Source organism: Eschscholzia californica, unplaced genomic scaffold (genome assembly GCF_041429995.1).
Source record: "Eschscholzia californica isolate CP2 unplaced genomic scaffold, dmEscCali1.0.p SCAF_4, whole genome shotgun sequence".
NCBI classification, from domain to species: Eukaryota; Viridiplantae; Streptophyta; class Magnoliopsida; order Ranunculales; family Papaveraceae; genus Eschscholzia; species Eschscholzia californica.
The window spans coordinates 20,767,099-20,778,357 of NW_028238461.1; the positions used below are offsets into that span (position 1 = coordinate 20,767,099).

Consider the following 11,259-nt stretch of genomic DNA (forward strand, 5'->3'; position numbering starts at 1 on the left):
GAAATTGGATAAACCACTATCAATTGACACATTTGGGAGATTTTATAGGGCCCCTTCATTTTTGTTAAAAGACCCCCCTCAATGATAATTTTACCTAGTAAAATAGTTCATGGGGAGGCCTTTTAACAAAAGTGGGGAGGCCTATAAAACTTCCCTTGACATCTTACCCATTCACCCACCCTCTTTTTGGCTTTTCTTCATACAAATAAACCAGTTTAGGCACCAAAAATGACAAAAGAAACTTTTACCTTTTTACTCATAAACCTTTAAACCCCCAACTCTCTCTCTCTCTCTCTCTCTCTCTCTCTCAGGAAGATATTTGGTGTGTGAGGTAAGTGATTTCCCCTTTCCTTATGAACATCTTTTGTGTATTTCATCTTAGGTTATTCACATCACTTAGTACCTCTGTTTCTTGTTTATCAAGTATTGTCTCTCTCTCTCTCTTTTTGTTTCTAATCAGTCATTAAGATAATGGAGTTGTCTTCTGAGATTTCATCACCATCATCAATAGTAGCAAGTAATGTTGATCTCCTAACTCAAATACTAGTTCGTCTACCTGGGAAACCCCTCCTTGTATTTAAGTCTGTTTCAAAAAATTGGTACTCACTTATCTCCAACCCAACTTTCATTCTCAACCATTTCATATGTCGAAAAACCCTTCCCACCCCTGGTATTTTCTTGCAAATGCGTTGTTACAGTCATATCAATTTCGTGGAGGGAGCTGTCAATGGCAGCAACAGCTTGACGGACTTCACTCCCTTCAAAGCCTTACCTTTTGGTAACAATCAAGATTTGTGGAGAAAATCAAGGATTACAACATCTTGTAATGGTCTTCTTCTCTGTTTGAGTTCTCATCCTCTCGACCATTGGGATGAGCATCTCGAGTTTTACATCTTCAATCCCACCACTAAACAATACAAAATCCTTCCTCCTCTGTCATCTACACGTAAGGTAAGATATGATGGTTCAATTTATATGAGATATGAGGGTACAACTTGTATGGCCAGCTTAGCTTTTGATCCACTTAAATCACCACATTATCAAGTTGTCTTCATTGCAGTAACAGGATCCAATCCAGATGTATGTTTTATTGAAATTTATGACTCCAAAACATCCGCTTGGAGGATTTGCGAAACCCCTTTCAAAGGGCGTGTTATTACGTTTTTTATAGCGGGTGTATTCTGGAATGGTAACTTGCATTGGATTAGCAGTTTGGTAGATGAATCGGGTTCTCTTTATTTCGATCTAGAGCAAGAACTAGTAAAGAAAATGCCTTTGCCTCCTATTCTTCTTGGGGAGTATAAAGGGAGGATTGGATACTTTGGGGAGTGCAAAGGTCATATGTATCTAGTTAGAATATGCAATGAGCGTAACACGCTTCTTGATGTCTTTGAAATGGAGACTCATTACATAGGGTGGAATTTTAGGTATCGTGTAAATCTTGAATTATTAACTACTTCTTATCCGGGTATAATTGGGAACTATGGTTTCAGTGTCTTTCTTTTTGAAGAGGAAAACAAAGAAGAACGATCTCCGCGAATGGTGTTTCGTGTAGGATATGACCATGTCTTTCGTTGTGATATCAAAAAAATGAGCTTCAAGAAACTTCCTGATATAGAACCAAACTGGGAGAGGGATGGCGACCCGTTTCCATATCTTTGGCTTCATGCCCATCAATATATTGAGTCACTAACTTCTGTTTAATTGTTAACCACTGCTTGACTACTCATGTTTGATGTTTCCATGTCTCTCTTGGGTTTCCTTCAAGACTTACTCAGTATATTTAGGTATTGTCCTTTTTGGTTCATACTTTTCTTGTTTTTTATCTTTCTACTAAATGCACATGAAAGAAGTATATGTGAAGAATCACTTGTAGAAATCAAGAACCATGCTCTTCACTCGTATGTATGATGGATATCATCAGAAGGTTGACATTAGAAACCCCCTCTATTCAGATCACTTGAGATATTTGTATATCTCTGAGGAGGAAGCTATCCCATATGGGTTTTCTATCTTGATTTTTGAAGAAACTTAGCTAGTTATTTTTATTTTGAACTATCTAAAGTTGATTGGCGATTAGAGTATTAGTGTTTGGTTGAGTAGTGGTTATTCCTCTTGCTCTTCTATCCTCGTAATGTTTTCAAGAAGTATTTACTACTAAAGAAACTATTCATGCTTTTTCATTTGGTTTAGTCTCAACTATTTGTTCTGAATGTTTATCAGGGGGACAGAGCCTTGTCTATATTAACTGAAATGAATCTCTTTAGGGCGCCACTTTTTGTCTATAGCCCCAATCCTTGACTACCGGAAGCCCCGAAAAAGATTGACGGAAGTGTTTTGAGTACGCAAGGGTTTTTGCATAGCAGTGTTTTTTTACATAGCTCGCACCACCAATAAGGACAACCCAAATTGAGACATTTCTGAATGGCTTGATTTTACCTCTTTTCCATCTTCACCACCACTCCACGTTATACTCTGACCACCATATTCCATATCCACTTTCGACCACCACCTCTATTTTAATCACTATACTTCTTTGTCCTCTCTTTTCCCCCATCTCTTTTTCCTCTCTTCCACCTCTCTTTCTCTCCTCAAAGTTGAACAAAGTAAGGTATAATTGCGAAATATATAAACTTTATCGTAATTGGGCCAGTAGTTTCTGCCTCAGACATCAGATTCCACCAACTAAATCAATCAAGAACGATCCTGGTGGATTCTGTGATCCTGGCTGGCTTTTCTCTGACACCTAATGACCTGACTAATCCCAACTCTAGTGGATCTAGGACGCGTGTATATTTAAATGTGGAAACTTGTAAAACTGAAAAAAAATTCATTTAGGCGCTCCAGAATGCGTTCTAGCACAAGGGAAAAGGATATCTTTCTAGGATTTGCTATATCTCTTCAATGAGTAAAATTATACTTTTCAAATTTTTTTTTAAGAGTTAAGATTATACATTTATACTTCAGCTAAGATTACGCTTCCTCAAACTTTTCTCCAAGCAAAGGAACACGAGTTATTACCCTCACTCACCTATAAACACAGGTAAGCGGCTGTCCATGTCATGCCATGGCAAGAAGCCATCCTGAAATAAAATGGACCTTTTCTGTATCACCTATGGAACATGTAGGAAGCCCTCATGGAATAAAATGGCGGGGTCACTAATAATAGTCCTAACTTAGCTGTAGTCCGAGCCTCCTCGTCTTTTATAGGCTTTCACAAGTCACAACTTTTCTTTCACTTGAACCTAACTAGTCCCAAGAAGGAGAAAAAAAACAAGTAAAATTGTTAAGGAAAATGAACGGGGGACTCCCTCAAACATACTCCCAAGTGTACTCCCCCTCACAAGACAAGACTATTTTGATCTTTACTCTAGATTCTAGCTTATAGCCTTCTAGATTCGAGAATTTCTAGACGCGCCATACATAAGTTCTCTAGGCGCCCCAATCTATCCAAAATTAGTGAAAGATTCATGTGGAAAGAGGCGCTTATAGTAGTAGTAATGTAGAGCGCCCGCTAGCTTCCCAAGAGTGACTAATTTGAGTGAAACAGGAATCATACAGCTATCGTCTCTCTCTCTCTCTTCTTATTCCATCGGTCTATCCAGATTTCCTAGCGACGCTCTCTTTCTCTCTCTAGAATCTATACATTTTTCTCCCCCTACGACTTATGTCGCCATTGTTCGATCACTCCGAACTGGATAATTAATAAGCCAAAATACTGGATAATTAATAAGCCAAAATCCAGCATCGTTTCTGTCGTCTTCTTGTTTCTCTCTCTATAACTCTCCGTCGATTAGTGCTTGTGTTGTTTTACTGGATAATGCTAAAGGATTCAAGTTATGTATGCTGGTTGTCTAGTTGCATATAGCTGAGAATTTGCTGATTAACAAGTATGTTACTCAAACTCTCCTTGTGCTTTTTGTGTTCTTTTACTTTCCTGTTTGTTGATGATATCTTGTTAGGTGTCGTTTGGCAACACTAAAATAAGTTACTTTTTTGCTTACTTAAGTAGAAAAATCAAAAAGTTAGTTTGGTACGCAAAAATTACCGACTTCATTTAAGTTAAAATTTGACTTTCTTTTAAGTTAAAATTTTTAGCTTTTAACTTCAAAGTAAAATAACTTTTTTTTGAGACATGCATGAATTTTACTTGACGATTTTTTTTGTCCATCTCCGCTCCACTAACACAACTAAACTTCTACCATACCATTCTACCTTCACCACCACCACAACAAGCATTGCACTTCCCCCACCACCCTACCTCAACTACCACCACCACACCTTAACCACCACCTTCATACAACCACCACCATAACCACACACCACAACACGTCGACAACAACCACCTCATAGCTCCACCTCCACCACCATCCCTGTACCTTCACCACCACTACAGTACCTTCACCACCACCGTACCTTCACCGCCACCACCACCGTACCTTCACCGCCACCACCACCGTACCTTCACCGCCGCCGCCACCACCACCACCATTCCTTCACCACCACCACAGTACCTTCACCACCATACTTCCATCATTACCACCTACATATCTTATTCACCACCTTTACTACAATCACCATACCACCACCACCATAACTCCGTCACTATCACTCACCACCACCATCGTATCCCAACCACCACCACATTTCCACCATCACCACCACCATACTTCCACCACCACCATCGCCACCATCATACCTCACCACCACCGATGCCACCATCATACCTCTATACCACCACCACCACCATCAAACCTCAACCACCACCACACCCCATAACAATACCTTTATGGCACATCCACTACCACCAATATCACCATTACTTCCTATACAAGAGTAATCGTGGAAATCATACATAAATTCAATTAAAATCAAGTATCTCTATGAGAAAGAAAAATAAAATTATCGAAAGTAAATTGAGTTACCAAACTAACTTTTTGACTTTTTTACTTATAAATAACATTTTTGCCAAATATACTTTTGAAACTTTTTTACTTTTTTAAAGCAAAAGAACTTCTACTACAAGCAAAAGTACTTCTACTTTTGGTTGCTAAACGACACCTTAGTGTTCTTCATTTGTTTATAATGAACTTTTTTGAATCAGAGACATAATATGTATTTGACCTAAGGGAAATGTTGTAGATCTAGTGGTGTTTTTGTTATCAGTTCAGTTGATTGGATTTTATTCTCTTGTTTTGTTGTTTTAGTAATTTGCATAGCGATGAGCTTCTGAAAAAAAAATTCTTCTAATACATTGTTAAAATTGCTCCAAATTGTTAGTTTTGCTGTGTGTTATTAGTATTTTTCTGGACAACCATTTGGATTATTAGAACACAATAGTATGTGGACGATAGGTCGGTAACACGATAGATTGGAAAAAGTTACAACTTGTTAAGTTTGTTGTCATCCAACTCAAAACCAATTGGCATTGACAGGAGAGGGTCGTACACATTATATTCTTGGTTACTAGAGTACCCTCTCCCCCACGTGGTACTATTCCCACATGCCTCCTCGCCTGCGTTCTTTAAGCGTAACGCGTGTCCTTTTTTTGGGTGACGTAGAGCATCTAATACCATGTTAAGTTTGTAGTCATCAAAGTCAAAACTAATTGGCAGTGAGTGGAGTGGACCGATTCATTATATTCTTGATTACTGGAGTACCAATTTCCCATGTTGAACTATTCTCAGTTTCTCACAAAACTATGGGTCAATATATGGTGGATGGGGTTGTGGCATTTTCTATTGAATATTTGTTTAAAATGGTAAGACCCTACTAAGTCGTAGAAGATGAAATATACATATATATTTTCTTGTATCCCACTTCCGACCTAATTCATTTCGCTTGTGTAGTTGTGTTCGTGGAAAAACTCTCGCCGAGACAAAATTGTCAAGCAGATGGCCACAAGACATGCATTGCTTATGGAATTCTGAAAAATGAATATTTTCTTCTGACTACCTTATCCAACTACTTTTTGTAGGAGAACTATCGTATACTCCAAGTCCAAGATCCTCTGAAAACTCAGAGTATCTTAGTTAAGTTCTATGCTTTCTACTGTATTTCAAGGAATGGGCTCATTCTGTAGCAAACACAGCCATCACAGTGAAGGTGATACCGAAGAAAATGCACAGGTAATATATTTTCTCTGACTCTCTGAGAGGTGATGCTTCGGTTGATATTATACATTCATCACTCTACAGTTCTTGTGTTTTCAAATTCCAACTTGCCGTAATTTATGTGTCTTCAGGCTGCAGAAATTGAGAGCCACATCGCTCAAGAAACAAAAGCTGAGAAGCATATCAAGAATCTTCTTTTACTTGGTATTATACTGCTTGTTTTGTTATTATTCCTATTTGGTATAATGACCTCTTATTTTTATGAGTGGTTGCATTTGAATCGGCTCAGACTTCAAATGTTGCAATATAGTGATTTTATTTTAGAGACACATCACATGGTTGCAGCCAAATGAATAGCTTCCACCGCGCTCATGTTTGCTAGGCTAGACTTCAATAAATTTTTGTCGAAATCATTAATTGGTCCAGTCAGCCAATTATTTACTCACCGTCTCTTATCCAGTTTGCTATCTACTAAGGAATGTTCTCTCTTTTGCTCTGCCAAATTCTTAGATCAGTGCTTTCAAATGAAGAAATGAAGCGTCTTCGAGTTTTCCATTATCTTGGGTGCTACTTAATTTGGTATTGAAGTTTAACATATTTTTTCCCCTTATAATTTGGTTGACATATTTTTTGTTGTTGAAGGGGCTGGAGAGTCAGGGAAGTCGACAATTTTTAAGCAGGTGATCTATTAAACAATATTTGTATTATAGTGTAACATTTATTTTGCTCCTTTCCTTAATATCTATCTTCCTGTGCAGATAAAGCTTTTATATCAAACTGGTTTTGATGACACCGAACTGAAGAGCTATACCTCAGTTATCTATGCCAATGTCTACCAGACAATTAAAGTACGCAACACCGAAAAGGGTGTGTTGGTTATTTCTTGTTTGCAAATGTATCATGTGCACTTTGCTGAAGAAATATGTCAAAGTCCTATGTATGTGAAAGTTGTAGTCATTGTGGATAATTATATTTCTTTTATGTATCAACAGATATTACATGATGGAGCAAAGGAGTTCTCTCAGACCGAGGAAGATTCATCAAAATATGTTTTATCTCCTGAAAATCAGGCATGTGTCTCGTTTGGTTTCTAAAACACTCCGCAATTCAATGCATATAGCTGCCTAACCGGTTATATATAACCGCCTAACCGGTTATTGTACTGTTATTGTTGAACTTCTATTTATAGATAACTTTATAGCTAACTGGTTATGTAATTTTGCGTATCTATTTGTACTCAATAGTCAATACTATAACTGCTTATTTCAAAATCCTTGTTAAAGAAATCATCTGTTGCTGTGTATCAGGATATTGGAGAGAAACTATCAGTAATTGGAGGCAGGTTGGATCATCCACACCTGACTGCAGAGCTTGCGGAAGAGATAGAAACTTTTTGGAGAGATCCTGCAATTCAGGTAATTTTTGCTTCCAATGGATGATGCTAGAAGGCTATCCTCATCTTCCTTCGTGTTTGTTCTTTATTGATGACATATCTAAGATAACTTGCCAAACTTCTCTTATTCTGCATAGACAATCCTTGATAGTTAATTTAACCATGGATACGCAGGAAACTTATACCCGTGGAAATGAAGTGCAAGTCCCAGATTGTGCACAATATTTCATGGATAATGTGCAAAGAGTGTCTGATGTGAATTATGTCCCAACAAAGGTTTGATTTGCAAAGATTCATGTCTTTTTCTACTGGACATGTGAATAGCTTGGGTATCTATGGTTTAACAAAATAAACACTTGAACACATAACAATATCAAGTGACTGAATTCCTCTTTCTGAAGCAACTCTACTGTAGGGATTATGCCTTTTGCTATCAATTAGATTAATCATGATAAAAGTTACTCTTTAACTCTTACCTCCAAGAACAAAATGAATATCTTAACCTCTTTCCTATTGCAGGAAGATGTACTTTATGCAAGAGTTCGCACAACTGGAGTTGTAGAAATAGAATTCAGGTGTGCTGTTGAATAATGATGCAAAAAGCTTTAAACTTCTACAAGATTGACGTACAGACATTAGAGCAGTCAGAGTTCTTAGTGCTAAGAGTTTCACACACTTGAACTGTGTGGATTTAACGCATTCAAATTGGAAACCCATTTAATCTCATATCGAAAATTGATTGGACTGCTCTTGTTATATTCTTCCTTAAAGTTCACCTTTTAGGAGATAGAAAATAGTTCTACAACTTACAAGGATAAATAGCTTGTAAAAAATGTGCTGCGCATTGATAAAAGAGCTAGAGGGTGGAACTAAATGCTTCTCCCTAATATGGGTTAACTTGGCGTCTTAGATTAATGCATTTATTATTGTTGAAATGGCCTCCATATATCAGAGTATCAGACTTCCTTTCGGTCTGTCTGTATATTATTCAGGGCTTTAGATATGGAAGCTGTAATTTTCCTGTGGTCTTTCTAGGAATAATTAAATTTTTAAATAATATAATTCGAAATAGAATATTTTTATCTTTTTTTTTCTCATTTTCTGTAAAACTAATACACAAATCGTTTAAGATCAGAAGTTCTAGGTACACGCAATTAATTGTTCTTTGCGTCCTTTAGATGGAGGATATAAAAGAACTAGCGTGAACTGTTCAAGTGTGGTAGTTGAATGATATATGATTGTATTAGTAGCTAATTGTTCATTTCCTCCTTTACTAGATATGTAAGAGATTTTCTGAATCAAAAAATACTTTTGCAGCCCCGTCGGAGAGAACAAAAAAAGTGCTGAAATTTATGGACTCTTCGATGTTGGAGGGCAAAGAAATGAGAGAAGAAAATGGATTCATTTATTTGAAGGGGTCAGTGCTGCGATTAGCGAGTGAGAATCATTTTCGTCAATTACGTTGAGTTCTAAATATCATGCATATCATTTAGTCTCTCCAAATGTGTGTATATAAATTGAACTGAAGACATTCCCATATGATAATGATGATCCAGGTATGACCAAACTCTTTTTGAGGATGATAACAAGAACCGGATGATGGAGACGAAAGAACTATTTGATTGGGTTCTAAAGCACCCGTGTTTTGAGGTTATATTCTAGGATTTTCGTCTCAGTTTGGACATTATTTATTTTTTCTGGGTGACCGAAGGCCTTGTCTTTTCTTACTTAGAAAACATCCTTCATGCTGTTCCTTAACAAGTTCGACATATTCGAGAGGAAGGTCCTAAAAGTAAGACTTCCCCTCTTAACATTTAACATTCTATCCACAGATTTTAATCTATCATTTAGATTGATTCTTAGTACTGTATCTTTTCTAGGTGCCACTTAATGTTTGCGATTGGTTCAAAGATTACCAGCCTGAATCAACGGGAAAACAGCAGATTGAGCATGCGTACGAGTAAGGTTTTCTTGCTGCACGCACACGCACACACAGCTTATATTTGAACCTGTTTTCGACTTCTCAGAAACCAAATTATACTCGTACCGTCATGAATATCCTAGAACTAATAGTTAAATTTAACTGTGAATACAGTCTGTATTCACAGATAGACATTATTGTAGAGATTTTAGATCCTTAAATACTTTATGTCCAGGCTATATTTAGTAGATTGTCCGCTTAAGGGGCTGGGCCCAGAGGTCAGGCCTGGCCCGAGCTCTAAGCTTTGAGCTAGCCAAGTGACTCGATCACTCAGTTAAGCATTGCTCTTAAACTTGTATAAACATAAATATTAATAGTATGGGAAGATTAAATTATGCACTTTTCTCCCATTTGTTATCTATACAAAATGAAGAAATAAACAAAGAAAGGGTGAGATAGGTGGCTCGACAGAGATCCCAAATATTCGGGCTCAAGCTACATTTTAGTTTTGCCGGCTTGTGGGTTCATTGTGCGGCGTATGCCCTAACATGTACTAGATTCCTAGATTCATGTGAATGACTTTTCCAAGTATGTTCCTTTAAGATTATAACTCCAATTACTTATCCCGATTCTTATTACTCAACTTTGGTCCAGATTCGTAAAGAAGAAATTTGAAGAACTGTACTTCCAAAGCACCGGCCCTGATCGTGTGGATCGTGTTTTTAAAGTCTATCGAACTACAGCCTTAGATCAAAAGCTTGTAAAGAAAACATTCAAATTGGTGGATGAAACTTTAAGAAGGAGAAACCTTCTCGAAGCAGGTTTACTCTGACCGGAAGAAGAACTAGAAACAAATTGGTAGTAAGTTCATGCTGCAAATTTATCGTCGATAATCTCCTTATAGGCAAATGAATCTCCTCATCATATTGTTGAAGTTAAGCAGAGAATTTAAAAGCATTTTTCTGACTTCCATCACAGCCTAATATTCATCTGTTTCTCCTAGGTATCTATGATATGTTTGTTTCAGATCATTTTTATGTAGTTTTTTTCGCGTTCTTAGATTATTATTCAAAATATGATGATTTTTTTTTTCTTTTTGCTGTGAGCAAAACAAGATTTAATGAGTTTGTGTACAGAAACTGCGTACATTTGTTTTCGATATTATTGTGAAACAGATGTACATGTTATATGTTATCATTTTTTTACGTAAAATTATATAATTCAAAACTTTTTGCTCATATTTGAACTTTCTAATTGATTGGTATTTGTTGTAGAAGTATTGTAATGTTATAGTGTTTCTACAAGCAAATCCATTATGGGCATAAAGCTTGTTTCATTTTTGTTAAATTCTTCTTCGAGCAAAGAAGCAGGAGCGAGAAAAAAACAAATTCTTCTTCGAACAAACTATATTTGAATAGTTCGGGAAGTAGCCGGTCTAAGAGGTTTGGAATCTTGCGAACCGTCGACATAAACAAACAAATTCTTCCTCTAGCAAACAACCCAAATCTGAATCGGATCCTCTTTGACCAAACAAGCCGAAATCCTAAATTAAAAATCTAAAGAAAAATTTAAGCATTGATTAAACTTGCTTATGGTGCGTTTGGTTGCAGGATTCATGAATCTACCGATTCATGAGTCCTTGGGATTCATGATTCCACGGATTCATGAATCCAAATGGTTTCTTTTGGTTTGTTTGGTAACCAATAAGAATTCTAAGATTCTTGATTTAGAATCCTTTGGTTTGTTTGTCTATTATATTTGGATTCTTACAAAATAAGATTCTAATTAAAATAATACCCTTCAAATTCATGAATAGTATCCAAAAACAAAAT

General features: G+C 36.8%; 2 protein-coding genes across 3 annotated transcripts; both read left to right on the forward strand.

Annotated features, from left to right (window-relative positions):
• Positions 1-298: 298 nt before the first annotated feature.
• Positions 299-2,183, forward strand: LOC147543565 (F-box protein At5g07610-like). The gene has a single exon (XM_086636149.1). It carries the CDS (start codon positions 472-474, stop codon positions 1,702-1,704), a length of 1,233 nt encoding a protein of 410 aa, XP_086492275.1. The 5' UTR covers positions 299-471; the 3' UTR covers positions 1,705-2,183.
• A 1,353-nt stretch (positions 2,184-3,536) lies between these two features.
• On the forward strand, positions 3,537-10,591 carry LOC147543566 (guanine nucleotide-binding protein alpha-2 subunit-like). Of its 2 annotated transcripts, XM_086634404.1 has the most exons (14): positions 3,537-3,890; positions 6,064-6,128; positions 6,245-6,317; positions 6,756-6,793; positions 6,872-6,961; positions 7,106-7,183; positions 7,421-7,528; positions 7,681-7,782; positions 8,026-8,081; positions 8,824-8,943; positions 9,063-9,156; positions 9,239-9,298; positions 9,387-9,466; positions 10,082-10,591. In XM_086634404.1, exons 2-14 carry the CDS (start codon positions 6,066-6,068, stop codon positions 10,257-10,259), a joined length of 1,140 nt encoding a protein of 379 aa, XP_086490530.1. In that variant the 5' UTR covers positions 3,537-3,890; positions 6,064-6,065; the 3' UTR covers positions 10,260-10,591. The 2 variants fall into 2 exon arrangements, with proteins under 2 accessions (XP_086490530.1, XP_086490529.1); XM_086634403.1 differs by lacking the exon at positions 3,537-3,890 and having other exon boundaries at positions 6,002-6,128.
• The last annotated feature ends 668 nt before the right edge of the window (positions 10,592-11,259 follow it).